The sequence below is a fragment of the Taudactylus pleione genome, unplaced genomic scaffold, assembly GCF_031769625.1.
Source record: "Taudactylus pleione unplaced genomic scaffold, aTauple2 ptg000053l, whole genome shotgun sequence".
NCBI classification, from domain to species: Eukaryota; Metazoa; Chordata; class Amphibia; order Anura; family Myobatrachidae; genus Taudactylus; species Taudactylus pleione.
This window is the reverse complement of record NW_028284455.1, coordinates 31103386-31120499: the sequence shown is the minus strand read 5'-3', so window position 1 is coordinate 31120499 and position 17114 is coordinate 31103386. Positions and strand designations below refer to the sequence as shown.

The following is a 17114-nucleotide window of genomic DNA, read 5'->3' as shown; positions in this document are numbered from 1 at the left end:
GCCTTGCAAAAGTATTCACCCCCTTGGCTTTTTACCTTTTTTGTTACATTACAACCTGTCATTTATTTATTTATTTTATCTGAATTTTATGTGATTGATCTGCACAAAATAGTCTAATTTGGTGAAGTGAAATGAGAAATTATATATATATATATATATATATATATATATATATATATATATATAAAGATGAATATAAATAAAATTCTGAAAATTGGTATGTGCATATGTAATCACTCCCTTTTCTATGAAGCCCCTCAAAAGTTCTGGTGCAACCAATTCCCTTCAGAAGTCACATAATTAGTGAAATGAAGTCCATCTGTGTGAAATCGAAGTGTCACATGATCTGTCAGTACAAACACACCTTTTCTGAAAGGCCCCAGAGGCTGCAATACCACTAAGCAAGGGGCATCACACCATGAAGACCAAGGAGCTCTCCAAACAGGTCAGGGACAAAGTTGTTGAGAAGTATAATTCTGGATTGGGTTATAAAAAAAATATCCAAATCCATCATCATCAAATGGAAAGAACATGGTACCACAACAAACCTGCCAAGAGAGGGCCACCCACCAAAACTCACAGACCGGGCAAGGAGGGCATTAATCAGAGAGGCAGCACAGAGACCAAAGGTAACTCTGAAGGAGCTGCAGAGTTCCACAGCAGAGACTGGTGTATCTGTGCATGTGACCACAATAAGCCGTACACTCCATAGAGCTGGGCTTCATGGAAGAGTGGCCAGAAAAAAGCCATTACTTAGTGATAAAAATAAGACTACATGATTTCAGTTTGCCAAAAGGCATGTGGGCGACTCCACAAATGTATGGAGGAAGGTGCTCTGGCTAGATGAGACTAAAATGTAACTTTTCGGCCACCAAGGAAAACTCACTCTGGCGCAAACCCAACACATCCCATCACCCCAAGAACACCATCCCCACAGTGAAAGATGGTGGTGGCAGCATCATGCTGTGGGGATGTTTTTCAGCAGCAGGGACTGGGAAACTGATTCAAGTCGAAGGAAAGATGGATGGTGCTAAATACAGGGATATTCTTGAGCAAAACCTGTTTCAGTCTGCCTGTGATCTGAGACTGGGACGGAGGTTCACCTTCCAGCAGGACAATGACCCGAAGCATACTGCTAAAGAACACTCGAGGGGTTTAAGGGGAAACATTTAAATGTGTTGGAATGGCCTAGTCAAAGCCCAGATCTTAATCCAATTGAGAATCTGTGGTCAGACTTGAAGATTGCTGTTCACAAGCGGAAACCATCCAACATGAAGGAGCTGGAGCAGTTTTGCCTTGAGGAAGTGGCAAAAATCCCAGGATCAAGATGTGGAAAGCTCATAGAGACTTATCCAAAGCGACTTGCAGCTGTAATTGCAGCAAAAGGTGGCTCGCCAAAGTACTGACTTTAGGGGGGGTGAATAGTTATGCATGCTTAAGTTTTCTGTTATGTTGTCCTAAATGTTGTTTGATTCACAGTATTAAAAAAAAAAAAAACACAACTTCACAGTTGTAGGCATGTTCTGTGAATGAAATGATGCACACCTTCAAACAATCCATTTTAATTCCATGTTGTGAGGCAACAAAACATGAAAAATGCAAAGGGGGATGAATACTTTTGCATGGAACTGTATATACACAAAAGTTTTGCGGTCCGGCACTCCTCCTTTAGAGGACAGCTGGCTCCTGTGCCCTCAGCGACAGGTGAATGTGAAGCAAAGCAATAAAGCTGCGGCACTCAGAGACTGAGAATGTGTTCACACCTTGACAAAGGAGCTCAGCGCTCCGAAACGTTGGTATTGATTATGTGACTACTTTTAATACATTTATTTGACAACCAGTCTCTGAGGGCCGCAGCTTTATTGCTTTGATACATATAAATATATATACAGTCAGGTCCATAAATATTGGGACATTGACAGAATTTTCAGATTTTGGCCTCTATTCACCACCACAATGGTTTTGAAATGAAACAAACAAGATGTGCTTTAACTGCAGACTTTAAGATTTAATTTGAGGGTAATTACATCCAAATCGGGTGAACGGTGTAGGAATTACAACTGTTTCAATATGTGCCTCCCACTCTGATGACAGACGGTGTAATGGTTAGCATTCTTGCCTCGCCACACTGCCGTCTTGGGTTCGCTTCCCGCTATAGCCCTAACTGTGGAGTTTGTATGCAGGGTTTTTGCTGTATTCTGGGCAATGTGTCTCCCATGGTGCAGGGTAATGGGCCCTGGGGCCTTGTGTGTATAGGATTAGGGGTCGTGGAGGCGTCTGGGGTGCTGCATCCGCAAGGGTTGAACCTGTGTGGGCTGTGGCTCTCAGCAGGTCAGTGTACGCCCTAGTAATTCTGGTGGCGCTTCACAGGGAGACAGGGTTCAGGCTTGGGTATTCCCTCATCTCTGGCGCAGGCTTCTTTCCCTCTATAGGGTTAAGTTCCTAGTTAGGGTATGTCCCGCTGTGGTTTCCTGCTTTGTAGAAGTGCGGTATCATGATGTTTGCCAGGTTCCTGGCGTGTTTTATTTAGGAGTTCTCTGCTTTCTTCTTCGGGGTCCATAGGGTCCACAGGCTTTCAGCTCCCAGGATGCACTGGGTCCTCCATATATACCCCGCCCCTGGCTACAGGCATTTAGTCCCAGGAGTGCACCTTACTGAACAGAGGAACTGCTTCAGCAGTCCCAAACATGTTTTTTTGTATGGGTAAACCGCTCTAGGCATCCGGAAGGACGCCCGTGCTGCTGCTCTGTCTACCCCCGCCGGTGCCTCAACACCAGTGAGGGAACTGGTGATTTCGGCGTGTGTAAGCAGAGAAACGCTGAGCCCAGGACTGCAGCCGGAGACATTGAGGATGCAGGTAAGGTGGCTCCCTGCTGCTGTTGACAGCGGGGAACCACATGGCAGTCCGTGCCTCCGGCGATGAAGACCTGCCGGAGTACATTGTAGTAAGGAGCCAGGTGAACTGCTTCCCCCACTAGACCACCGGGACATGAGGAATCCTGACAGCCGGGAGTGATTAATGGCGGCAGTCATGTATATGTTAGTGTGCCCGGTGGATCCATATAGCAGAGGGGAGGTACGCTCTCCCTGGCTGTCCCTCCCCCAACCCAGTCTCTGGTCCAGAGTCGAGGTTTCCCGCATCTGGGTTTCCCCTCCCAGCCTCCCTGTATATGAGACAGCCAGAGCCCACTCTCAGGTGCTCTATGTGGCTGTGATCTCAGGTGGTTTGATCAGTCTTCCTCTATAACTCACCTTAGGTGGCCAGGTTATACAGAGATCAATATCATACTTGACCTGGTGTGCTGTTCGTACTGGAGTTGACTAAGAGCTTATTGCATATATATACAGTGTGTGTGTGTGTATTGGTATATATATATATATATATATATATATATATGTGTGTATATATATATATAATATATATATATTTTATTTTTTTTTCTTCAGGGTCCATAGGCTCCACAGAGAGACCTTTGGGTATAGGTGGTGGATGAGGAATCTGGGCACCACGCAGTTAAAGCTCTCAGGGGACATACCAGAGGTGCTGAGTGTGGACACAGTCCTCTACTAGACAGACAGCTTCCAAGAAGGCAGCTAAGCCTAAGAAACAGGCTTGGAGCACAAGACGCTCCGCTGCTGCTCAACCAGAGAATAAACCCTCAGCCTGACGGGGCAGGCCTCCCTCTGGGGGATCCCAAAGTGGGAGGCCGACTTCTTCAGTTCGCCCAGTGCTGGTATCAAACCACCTCGGATGCTTGGGTAAGAGAAATGGACTTTCACAGGTACACCCTCTCATTTCTCCGACTGCCTCCCCACCAGTTTCTCTACACAGGCCCTCCTTCAGACCCGAATAAGGCCTTACAGATCCAGAAAACCATAGTGTCCTTGCTACAGGCAGGGGTAATTGTGCCAGTCCCACTATCTCAGCGAGGGACTGGTTATTCTACTCTTCCTGGTTCAGAAGCCGAATGGTTCTCATTGGCCTATCTTCAACCTCAAATCCCTGAACAAATTCCTCAGGGTGCCATGGTTCAGGTTGGAAACCCTACACTCCATCATACTGGCTATAGAACCTGGGGATTTTATGGTATCGCTGGATATTCAGGATGCATACATACATGTACCTATAACGCCCTCTCACCAGCGTTATCTCCGGTTTGCTATACTACAGCAACACTACCAATTTCGGGCTCTACCCTTTGGCCTATCCACAACTCCACGGGTATTTACCAAAGTTATGGCTATCATGGTGGCCCATTTGCGGAGTCAGGGTGTCCGGCTGCTACCATATCTGGATGACCTCCTGCTATTAGCGGGTTCTCCAGAAGTGCTCCACTGACCATCTGCAACTAACAATTGCTTTTCTACAAGCACATGGGTGGTTAATCATTTGGAAAAAGTCCTCCCTGAATCCCTCAGAGGATGATGCATCTCGGAGCCCTGCTGGATTCTAAACAGCAGAGAATCTGACTTCAGACAAGATCTCCACATTACAACTACGAGTACACAGATGCCTCTACAGTCGCCAGGTATCAATCCACTCAGCGATGCAGGTTCTGGGATCCATGGTGTCCACCTTCGACATGGTGCAATGCGCACAGTTTCATTCCAGGCCTCTCCAGGTGGAACAGATTACCCCATCGGATCAAAGCTCAGACAATGGTTCTCTCTCCAGAGGTGCGTCTGTCTCTGTCCTTGGTGGCTACTCGCGACTCCTCTAACTAAGGGCCGCCCCTTTTGGATCCTGGACTGGGTAATCCTAACAACAGACGCCAGTCTTCGGAGCTGGGGTGCAGTGACCGGTCTGCACTCCTTTCAGGGCCGTTGGACAGCGGGCGAAGCAACTCTACCAATCATATTGGAACTTCGGGCTGTTTACAGGGCCCTCAAATTGGCCAAACACATACTTCAGGGGAAACCCTTGCAAGTTCAGTTTGATAGCGCACCAACGGTGGCTTACATCAATCAAGGAGGCACTCGAAGTCGGGCAGCAATGACAGAAGTGTCATGCATTCTGACATGGGCAGAGTGTCATCTCCCGGCCATTTCTGCAGTATTCATATCGGGTGTTCTCAATTGGGAAGCACACTTCAGCCGTCACTGCGTGCATCCGAGGGATTGGTCTCTACACCAATGTCTTTCAACTCCTAGTGGACAAATGGGGCCTCCCTGAGGTGGACCTCATGGCCTCCCGACACAATCACAAATTGCCAGTGTACAGGTCCAGAACAAGAGATGCCGCTGCAACCTTGGTGGATGCTCTGTCAGTGAAGTGGGCCTTCCAGTTTGCGTACCGGTTTCTCCTTCTTCCTCGAGTTCTTCGGAAATTCAAACAAGATGGAGGCACTGTCCTGGTTGTGGCTCTGTCTTGGCCCAGACGTCATTGGTACTCAGATGTTCAGAGTCTCTCAGTCGACACTCCATTCCTGTTGCCTCAACGTCCGGACCTGTTGTCTCGGGGGACCTTGCATTTACCCGGACCTGGATCGTCTATCTTTGACAGTGTGGCTCTTGAGACATCCCTCCCAAGGTCCAAAGGATTCTCTAGCTTTGTCATCAACACGATGCTTAGAGCGCGTAAGCCAGCTTCTGCTAGGATCCACCACAGAGTGTGGCATACGTATTTCCAATGGTGTCATCCCAGAAATTACAACCCCCAGGTGTTAAGGATTTCCAGAGTCCAGGTCTTCCTTCAAGCTGGATTGGTCCTTGGCCTCCCTGAAAGTGCATGTCTCTGCTCTGTCAGTATGGTTCCAACGTAGAATTGCTCCACTTCCTGATATCCACACCTTCCTCCAGGGTCTCCTCCGGATTCAACTTCCCTTTGTCCCCCCAGTGGTCCTTGGGATTTGGCAGTAGTTCTTCGGGCCCTTCAGGGTCCTCCATTTGACTCCCTAGATTCGGTGGAACTCAAGTGGTTAACAGCAAAAACACTTTTTTTTCTTCTGGCTATTGCCTCCGCTAGGTGCTTTCCTGTCTCTCCCCTTTTCTGATATATCACCTGGACAGGGCTGTGCTTCGGAGTCGCCCTGAGTTCTTTCCTAAAGTTGTTTCTAGTTTCCATATTAATGAGGAAATTATAGTCCCAGCCTTTCAGTCACCGGACCTCTCAGCAGGTGAGGCCTCTTTGGATGTGGTCTGCGCCCTCTTGCTTTATGTGGACCGTACCAGTTCCCTTCGGAAATCAGACTCCTTATTTGTGTTCTATGGATTTTGCAAGAAGGGATGGCCAGCCAATAAACAAACATTGGCTAGATGGCTTCGTATGGCTATCTCACAGGCTTACATGCAGGCAGGCCTTCCAGTTCCGGCTTCTGTTACTGCACATTCTACTCGGTCTGTGGGTAGCTTGCCGTGGCGCCTCGGCTGTTCAGCTTTGTAAGGTGACCGAGTGGTCTACTGTCTGGATATTTGAGGTTCTATGCATTTGATACCTTCGCCCTCTCAGGATGCTTCCTTTGGGCGCCGGATTCTCCTCTTAGTGCAGGAGCGTTCCCACCCTTAAAGGACTGCTTTGGGACATCCTAAAAGTCTCTCTGTGGAGCCTATGGACCGTGAAGAAGAAAATGGGTTATGGTAAAACTTACCTTTGTTAACTCTTTATTCAAAGTCAATAGAGTCCACAGGGCACCCGCCTTGACGCACCTGGCTTAATATGGGTAATGTTTCTGGTCACCGGTTTTTCATCTCCTTCTCTGTGAGAGTGCGATTCTTGTGTGTACCAGTCTTCCTTCTCTCTTTTATCCTCCTTCAGCTGGTCACAAACTGAGGTGCCTCTGGCTTTGGGGCGGGGTATAGGGAAAGTGGACAAGTGCATCCTGGGAGCTGAAAGCTTTAAATGCGTGGTGCTCGGATTCCTTATCCACCACCTACACCCCAAGGTCTCCCTGTGGACCCTATGGACTTCGAAAAAAGAGTTAACAAAAGTAAGTTTTACCATAACTCTTATTTTTGCCTTGCAGGTGACTTGTGAAATCTACATCCTAAAACCAGAAGGCAGTCTGCTTCATCCTCCGTCCAGCCTGCAGACTCTGGTGCATCTTCTGATGAGTGTGAGGATATACAGGTCTCCTCTCAAGAGTCTCTCTCAGGAGAGAAGGACCATTTTCCAACAGCGGATGTCCCCTCCTTGATTAGGGCGGTCAAAGCTGTGCTAAATATAGATGAGGAGCCAGAACTAAGAAAGGCTCCAGTGTTTAAACGCCAGAAAGTTGTGAAAGCGGAATTTCCCAAATTTTAGCACCTCTCTGAACTTATGGGGGAAGTATGGAGTACTCCAGATAGACTATTCCATGTTACATAAAAGGTTACAGCCTTATACCCCCTCCCACCAGACGAGTGTGCTAAGTGGGAAGTTCCGCCAACGGTAGACGCACATGTGGCACATCTGGTCAGGAGCGCCACATTGTCCATACCATCTGCATCCTCCCTTAGGGACTCCACAGATAGGAGACTTGAAGCCTGTCTCAAGGTGGTCTTTTCTCTGTCAGGAGCTGTTACGCGCTCGGCCATGGCTAAGGCCTGAGTTTCTAAGGCCATTGAGGAATGGATAAAGGCACTGGAAATTACTCTTCCAGAGAACAGCTGACAATTTTCTCCTATATTAAGGAGGCAGCCTCCTATATAGGAGAGGAGGCATTAGTCGCTGGTATTCTGTCCTCTAAGGCATCAGCTGCCTCAATTGTTACTCGCAGAGCCCTATGGTTAAGGGACTGGAAAGCAGATGCAGGGTACAAGAAGGCCCTGGAATCCCTTCCGTTTTTGAGAGGCATTCTATTTGGCACAGAGTTGGATAAGATTGTAGCTACGGTGGCAGCCTCCAAGGCGGCTGGTCTGCCTTCAACATTTACTCCTAGACCTAGGCAGTCGTCCTTTCGGTCACAAGGAAAAGCAAAGGGTCAGTCTTCCCCTGGAACCAGTTCTCGTAGGAGACCGAAATCTAAGAAACCTTAGCCAAGCAGACGTCCGGCTTCCAGGTCAGACGATAAACCCACGGCCTGATGGGGCGGGCCTCCCCCTGAGGAAACCCAGGGTAAGAGGCCGACACCTTCAGTTTTCGGACACCTGGCATCTCACAAAAACAGACGCCTGGGTTCTGGAGGTGGTCTCTGAAGGGTAGGCCCTTACTTTCTGGAGAAGTCCCCCACAAAGGTTTTTCTGCAAAACTCCCCCAGCGGAGTCTGCAAAGGCCTTGGCCCTCCAGCAGGCCATTCATTCCCTGCTGGATTCAGGGGTAATAATCCAGGTTCCATTGAATCAACTAGGAAAGAGTGGTTATTCCAACCTATTTTTGATCCAAAAACCCAATGGATCTCACCGGCCTATTCTGAATCTAAATGGTTTCAACACATTTATCCCGTTGCCCAAGTTCCGTTTTGAAGCCCTTCGGTCAATTGTTTTGGCAATGGAACCAGGGGATTTTATGGTGTCCTTGGACATTCAGGATGCATATCTGCATGTGCCAATTACACCGTCCCACCAACGGTGTCTGAGGTTTGCAGTTCTGCAGGAACATTTCCAATTTCAGGGGCTGCCTTTTGGTTTGTCAACAGCCCCTCGGGTGCTTACCAAGATAATGGCAGTGATGATGGCCTGCCTCAGGCACCAGGGAGTCAGAATACTGCTATACCTGGATGATCTCCTGATATTGGCACAATCTCCACAGTTGTTGGGGCATCATTTCAGACTGACTATTGCCTGTCTACACCGACACGACTGGATCATAAATTGGAAGAAGTCGTCGCTTCTTCCAGTACAACAGATGGTGCATTTAGATGCACGCTTAGATTCTCTGGTACAGAGGATATATATGCCAGAAGACAAGATTGTGGCCCTTCAGTTGCGGATTCACAGTTTTCTCCACAACCAGTCAGTATCTGTTCACTCAGCGATGCAGGTTCTTGGATCCTTGTGTCCGCCTTCGACATGGTGGAATATGCTCAGTTCCACTCCAGACCATTGCAATGACTAATCATCTCCTGCTGGAACGGGGAGTACCACTCAACAAAGTCAGACGATCCATCTTTCTCCAGAGGTGCAGCTGTCCCTCTCATGGTGGCTGCAGACGTTTCATCTGATCAGGGGTCGCACATACTGGATTCCAGATTGGGTGCTCCTCACTACCGATGCCAGCCTCTGCGGATGGGGCGCAGTGACAGGTCGGCACACATTTCAGGGAAGATGGACAACCAGGAAAGGTCTCGCGCAAAGTCAGGCTGCCATGGCGGAAGTATCAAACATTCTGGTCTGGGCAGAATGTCATCTTCCAGCAATCTCGGCAGTATTCATTCAAGGAGTCCTCAGTTGGGAAGCAGACTGGATATACACGCGAGAGAGTGGGCTCTTCATCCATAAGTATTTCAGAGCCTAGTGGACAGATGGGGACTTCCAGAGGTAGGCCTCATGGCCTCAAGCCACAACCGCAGGGTCCCCAGGTACGGGTCCAGAACCAGGGATCCCGCAGGCGAATTTGTGGATTCTCTAGCAGTGAATTGAAACTTCAAGCTAGCGTACCGGTTTCCTCCGTTTGTCCTTTTCCCAAGGGTCATCAGGAAATTCAAGCAGGAGGACGGAACAGTAATACTGATAGCCCCTGCTTGGCCCAGACCCCATTGGTTCACGACCTTCAGAGTCTCTCCATAGACACTACGTGGCCTCTTCCTCTAAGGACGGACCTGTTAAAACAGGGTCCCTGCCTGTATCCGGACCTTCCTCGTTTGTCTTTGACAGCGTGGCTCTTAAAACTTCCATCTTAAGAGCCAAAGGTTTTACCAGTTTTGTTGTTCAGACAGTGCTTAAGGCGCGGAAACCTTCCTCTGCCCGAATTTATTACAGAGTTTGGCACTCGTATTTTCAGTGGTGTAAACATAGAAAATATGATCCTGAAGTTTTTGGATCTCTTAAGTGCTTGCTTTTTTTCAGGCTGGGTTAGACTGGGGTCTCTGCCTGGCCACCCTGAGGCTTCAGGCATCTGCACTCTGTTTGGTTTCAGTGAAGGATCACCCCGCTGCCTGATAGGACTTTTTTTCAGGGTGTTCTGAGGGTTCAGCCTCCCTTTGTCCCTCCAGTAGCTCCATGGGATTTGTCTGTGGTTCTCAGGGCTCTACAGGCTCCCCCATTCGAACCCCTGAAATCGGTAGACCTTAGGTGGTTGACAGCAAAGACTGTTTTTCTTCTAGCCATCTCCTCCCGTAGGGTCTCTGATTTGGCAGCCCTTTCTTGTCGTTCTCCCTTTTTGATTTTTCATCAGGGTAGAGCTGTTCTTTGTACCAGGGCGGGTTACCTTCCTAAGGTTGTATACTGTTTTCATGCAAATTAAGAAATTGTGTTTCCAGTCTTCAGGCCTCTCTTTAGATGAAGCTTGTCTTGATGTTGTACACGCCCTACTTATTTACGTGGATCGCACCAACTTCATTAGGAAATTGGATTCTCTTTGTGTTGTGTGGCTGTCTTTAGCGAGGTTGGCCAGCTAACAGACTCTAGCTAGGTTTCTTCGTATGACAATTTCTCAAGCTTACACACAAGCTGATCTCTGTTCCAAACACAGTGACAGCACATTCTATTCAATCCGTGGGACCATCGTGGGCGTTTCGTCGTGGTGCCTCTGCTGAACAATTGTGCAAGACAGCCACGTGGTCTGCTGTCCACACTTTTGTAAAATTTTTACGCTTTTGGTACATTTGCCTCTCGGGATGCTTCCTTTGAGCGTTGATTTCTACTAGACAGGAGCATCCCCACCCTTAAGTGAACTGCTTTGGGACATCCCCAAGGTAATTCCTGTGAACACTATTGGCCCCCGAAGAAGAAATTAAGAGTTCTAGTGGCGGGGTATATATGGAGGAGGACCCAGTGCATCCTGGGAGCTGTAAGCTTGTAACTGTTTGGTGCCTGGATCACTCCAACCACATACCCCCAAGGTAATTACTGTGGACCCTATGGACCTCGAAGAATAAGAGTTAATAAAGGTATGTTATAACATAACTCTTAATTTTGCGAGGCACAGATAGAGGGTGGTCTTGGACACGCCTTCCAGGGCCCCATTAGTCGTTTTGCATGCACAGGAACTTGCAATGTTTTGCACTGTCCCAGTCCCGGTCTGGTTTAATAGGTTCTAGGGTCGTTATCCGGCCCTGGCGAGCCGCGACATGGGTGGCATGAGCTAGGGTCACTTTTGCTGATGAATCAGTCTAGGGGCTTTACAGCAATTCGCCCTGGTATTCCCTGCTAAAATGGCGGGACATTCGCGGCAGGCTCTGTGTGTGTGAGGCCAGGCAAGACTGGGCACTGGTATCTTCTGGGCTTCAGCTACGGCCGGTTTGGCTCTGTTTCACATAAGCATTAATTATCGGAATGTTCCTTACACTATCGTCTGCTTGGTAAGGACATTCTCTTTTGGCCACGACTGGATAACCCCCACCGTGCGGAAATGCACTTTTCTGACGGTGGCTGTCCTAATGGCGGTGTCTAAATTTCAAAATTTTTGCTTCTCCTTCGAGGAGGTAAGTTCTTGGAAGGTCAGTCGGACATAAGCCGATTCTTTGCCAGCAGGGGTTCGTTTCCTGGGGCTGTTTTTGTAATAGTCTTCGTTCTGGGGACACTGCTACAAGGAAGCCTGGGGCCTCATGCAGAGTCTCTCTCTCTCGCTCTTTGTTTCACTGACCGTTCCATTGCGGTTGCTCCATGTCGGAGACCGTTGAGGGACTTCTTCAGACAGCTGGGTGTTTGACATTTTTTCACTATGGTTCCATCTGGGACCTCGGAGGTCCGCCACCAGCGTGCTGTTTATTTTCTCACATTGCTTTTCTCCGGTTAATGGCGCACGCGGTGAAATTGGGCCGTGCTATAATTCCACTCCTTTCAGCCGGCATGTTTTTGCTCCAGTTCTCACCGCAGGTACAGAATCTGGGCGCTTCTCTCCTTAGTTCGGATGCCGAATGTCTCATTCCGGCCACTCTTGTCCCCTCGTGCCTTGAGCACCAGGGAGTGGGTAGTTCGGTTCGCATGAACTCCCTCTGATCAGGGATCCACTACGGTGGCCAACGATTCCTCGCTAGACGTCTGGAACGCGCGATTCAGGTTCCGTTTTGGCCAGGTCGTTATACTTCGGTGGTTTATCGACTTGGTCCCCTGTCTATTCTGGACCATACCGTACAGTGGAGGCTTAGCTTCGTGTATTTGCAACACTACAAAGTCAGTGCTGTTGCGCACGGAACGTATCATGATTCGGCCCTCTTCAAAGGTTCTCTTTGCGAAGGATACCTCTGCTTCACAGTTGCGGACCTAGGTCACTTGTTTAAGTACTTATGGATCTGTGCTGTATCCCCGACTTGACAAAGTCTCCCTGGTTTCCTTGTCTGCGCCTTCAGTTCTGGGGGTGGCCTGTGACATCTCCAGCGGTGTTGTTTTTTATGCGGCGGACAGGGAACGGAACCTACTGCGGCGGACAGGGAACGGGACCTTGGTCAAAGGTTTGGTCGGTGCCTCGTCTGTCGACCTGGTCGAACATTCGATTGTTGGGCATGTTGGTCTCCACTTAGAGACCACTCAGTGGCCCAGTTTTTACTCAAGTGAGTCCCAATGGGTACTTCTCCAAACTTGACAGGGTTGCTGAGCATCTCTCTCATTTCACTTCGAGTCGTGCCCGACAGCACCCGTCACTCTAAATTGATGGAGGGTTTCTGTTCTCCTCCTCCTGATCCAATCCTTGGTCCTTCCGGGTTGGCTCATGGTGACCATTGCCACGAGTCTCCTGGACCGAGGTGCCAGGAATTTCTTTCCGGCTCCAGGGCCTTGGTTCACCGTCCACAACTGCTCGGCTGTTCGATGAATTTGAGCTACAAGCCATCATCCTGGGTCTGGCAGGCTCTCTGTCCGTCCACGCCGGTCACAGTCTGTTGGACAAGTGACATGCTGATGGCATAGGTCAGTCTTCCGGCAGGCACAAGACTGCAGCGCTGATGAGTCTTTCCACGGCCGAGTCGTTTGTTCAGTCCCCCTCAGCGGTGGTTATACCGATTGAGGGAAAATTGGACAGTGGCCGTCCTCGGCAGACCCACATTTCTCCCAGTGGACTCTCCAGCCATTGGGCTTTCTACCATTCGGGCATAAGGCCTTCCGTATGGTGATATCATGGCCTGTCCACGCATTTGCGAGGCTCTGCAGTTTGGTATGTGATCTGGGTATCCGCTGGTTTTCCGCACTTGTATGCCTTGAAGGTTCCATGGAATTTTTAATCTGAAGCATCTGTTTCTGCCGTCCACACTGTTCCCTCAGGTCTCCAGAGGCGTGAGGTTTCCCGAGTGAGGGTAATCCTGGTGGCTCCAGGCTGGCTACGCTAGTGGTAAGCGGACGTTCTCCCAAGGTCAGAAGGTCCGGAGTGGTTCACCTTCGTCCAGACTGGCTGCAACTTGGCCCGTTTCTACATGGGCACTTTCCGTGATTGTTTTTTGCAAAGGGACTTCTGGGACTGAGCATGAGAAATCTGTAGGTTTTTCTCTCGGGGTCCGTATTAGGCTGTGAGCCAGGACTCTGTTTCCATCTCGTGCTTACATCCAGGTTTGGAAGCTCTACCTCTTGTGGTGTAACCGTTCCGAGTTTTCGCCTCACTTTTCTTGGCCTTCTAGGGGGTTTGGAGGCCAGTTGCCTACTTTGCAGAAGCATTTGGCTCTTCCTTCGAGGGTCCAAACCGTGTTTACTAGGTGTGCTGCATATTTAGCCACCATTTCGTCCGAAGGTGGAGCCATGGAATCGTAATCTAATCTTATCGGCTCTCACTCAGGCTCTGTTGACGTTGTTGCATTCAATGGTTCTTCTAGTAAGTTGCTTGGAAGCTGGTTTTCGTTAGGGCTATTGCCTTCCCTCTGCATAGTTCTGTGTTTGGTATTGGCAAGTCGTCTGCTCTTGTCTTCCATGACGATTGTGCGGTTGCTCAGTACAAGTTTTATGTTCCAGCCGACACTTGTTTCGGCCTTTTACTTACACAGGATAGTGTCCTTCCGGTTCTTCCTGGGACTGGAATGATCTGGCTCTACTAGTTTTGCTGAGCTCGGCAGACTTCCTTGGTTACGTCTTCTTGGTACGCCGCACTGTTCTCTGCTGGTTCTTTGACGCGCATGAACATGGTTGGCCGGCCACTGAGCTGACCCTTGCAGGTTGTTTCCGCTTGGTCATCACACAGGGGCGGCGGTGAACTACTGGGCAGTGCAATGTGGGACTTCAGCAGCCTTGGTCCGTAGTGCGGCTATCTGGTCCCCCGTCCGCACTGTTGCTCATTTTCACGTTTCTGGTTTTCTCTCTGGCAGCACCCACTTTGTGCATACAGCTCTCCGGTCAGGCAGCTTGAGCGTTCCCTCCGCTGGGGGCAGCTTTTGAACGTCCATTGGTCCAGTGTTCCCCAGCCTTGCTGCAAGAGAAAATAGGATTTTTGGTCAATTTACCGTTTAATTCTTTTCTCTTAAGCAGGCTGGGGTACACTGCGTTCCCTCCCTCACGCGCAGTCATGCACGGTTTTGGTTCTTGACCGTATTTTTTTCCCTACTGGTTTGTTTGGTTGTTCTAACAGTTTCATGGGGTTCCTGCTACTCCTCTCCAGACTCTCTTAAAGAATTACTGGAATTGTGGGATTGCAGAGGGAGGAGCTGAGGGTTTAAAGCTACAGTATCATTAAGTGCCAGCTCCAGTCCCAACCTACAATCCCCATGGTCCAATGTTGCCCAGCTTGCTTAAGAGAAAAAAGGATTCAACAGTAAGTTGACCAAAAATCCTATTATTTTGCTGCTCCTAGCCTAGCGGTTCTCACAGATGTCTGAGCCACCGGCTGTTAGCAGCGTCCGAACCGCAGGAGGGCTTTTAGTAGCTGCTGTGTCGACATTTTGACCCTAATTGACATTTTTGACCTAATGGCAGTTGACATTTTAAAACAGTGTCTACATTTTGACTGTTCACATTTTAGCTGTGACTACATTTTGACTTGTCTAAGATTGAGTATATCCCTTCATGTAGTTGCTTGAATTGCTAAAATCCTGCATCCTATTGTTGAATATGGAAGGTAACTGGAAAAAATAGACAAGAAGAGGCATAATCATTCTTGTAATTGTCCTTTAAACTATCAAAAAAATTATAAAAAGGACAAATCACAAAAATACATGTTAATTTAATAAGCCAAATAATACCGCTTACTGTCTTCAGAACATACGCCATTTCGGTCCCTAAAATTCAGAGAAGACAAGGCAGCTGCTAGCCATGTTTTATATTCAATAGCATCGTAAAAAAAAAAATCTAAATTGTAGGCTTTGACAAAACCACAGATGCAAGGAAGATATTAAAACAAGGCAATAAGTAAAAGTTGCAGAAAGGCAGTTTTATATACAAGGTATATGAACAGAGAAAATGCCTCTTATGATCTATATGACTGGTTCTCAAACTGTGTCCTCATGGCACCCTAGCAGTCCAGGTTTTAAGGATATCCATCCTTAAGTACAGGTGACTTAATTAGTACCTCAGTCAGTTAGAATATACCATCTGTGCTCAAGCATATATAGCCACCTGGACTGTTAGGGTGCCTTGAGGACCAAGTTTGGGAAACCCTGATCTTATTACCAAATTATCATCAAACCACATCAATGAAGTAAATCTGATGATCAATTTCCAAATTCATTGGGGCCATTTACAAGAACATTAAATTCAGTATTTTACTTTCTTTTAATCCTTGCTTTGTTGACCTTGGAGAAAATTAGAGATTCATAAATTCCAAAAAGTTGGTAGTGTTATATCCTGCATCATAATTAAATTCCAATTATACAGGTATAAAATGTATTCCAGCTGACTAGATAGACATTTCCAGTGTAATTTCTGAAACCAAGAGGTTTTGTTGATTGAAAATCCTTTGTTTTAGTCAGGATTTCGTTGTAAAAATATTTTATTTAGAATATTAATATTTTATTTGCAGTAGTCAAAAATCCTCAACTTAATGACATACTCAAAAATATTCTGGGAAGAATTGGAATTTCTGTCATGTCCTTTTATCACCGCAAAGGATTGTGGCAAAAGGTAACTACACAATTTGGTAACTTTGTTTAGTAGATATTTGCTATGTACTGTATATTATCCTTTTTTGTTGTATATAATTTGAAAATGTTTGTTTTATATTTTAATCTTTTTCAGAGGTTTTTTATTTATATAATTTCACAAGGTGCGGCACTCACGGACACTAAGACACAGAACACTGCTAGTGAAGTTGACGTTTCAGTTTTATGTAACTGTCTTCAGAATAAACAAAATATACAAACACATACCTTTATATATCCCATCACCAACATCCAAAGTGACTGCTCCAAATGACACCCCCTCTGCTCCCGCCCGCCGTGTCCGGCTGATGATGTTGACGACATCATCGGAATCCCTTACTCGGCGCACACCACGTGAGGTCCTTCACCAGGCAACGCTGAACATCAATACATATTACATTAAATGAAGCATTTGGACAGCGATACTTGTCAAAACTATAGAATCAGATTATATCAGTAGGATATAGAAAAACAGGCATACTAGCACCTCATTCAATCATCTAGCTAAAGATAGCGGCATCCACGAGGTTCCTTAGTCAGCGTATCGCACATGAGATCTATCACTAGGCAACGCTTAAGTAATAATTACATCAAACCCTTTACTAGCGGCCCCTGTCAGAACTCATGGATGGTAGATCTCATCAGTTAAATACATGTATAAAAATATGTATAAAAAACATTTTCACATCCAATGAAGTCACTCAAGTTGCTTAGACTAAATGTACTATTACCTCACTCCCAAAAAAGGGGGGTGGGCACATAGCACATAAGATCCAAAATAGTCAGTAACACCAAAACATAATGTCCATTATTTAAACAAAAAATAATCATGGTATTCTAATGTCTCACATAGATTATTATTTATATGGAAACCTACATCAGACACCTGCCGGCTACCCACAATTCTTGTTAAAACTCATTCTACACATCTTTAGCTAGATGATTGAATGAGGTGCTAGAATGCCTGTTTTTCTATATCCTACTGATATAATCTGATTCTATAGTTTTGACAAGGATCGCTGTCCAAATGCTTCATTTAAAGTAATATGT

At 47.3% G+C, this 17114-nt stretch overlaps 1 protein-coding gene across 5 annotated transcripts in view; it reads left to right on the top strand.

Annotated features, from left to right (window-relative positions):
- TOPAZ1 (testis and ovary specific TOPAZ 1) overlaps window positions 1-17114 on the top strand; it is a 238509-nt gene that overhangs the window by 138377 nt on the left and 83018 nt on the right. For all 5 annotated transcript variants that reach the window (XM_088463597.1, XM_088463599.1, XM_088463608.1 and 2 more), the window contains exon 15: window positions 15947-16047. In XM_088463597.1, coding sequence (XP_088319723.1) covers window positions 15947-16047 — 101 coding nt within the window. The remainder of the gene's footprint in view (window positions 1-15946; window positions 16048-17114) is intronic.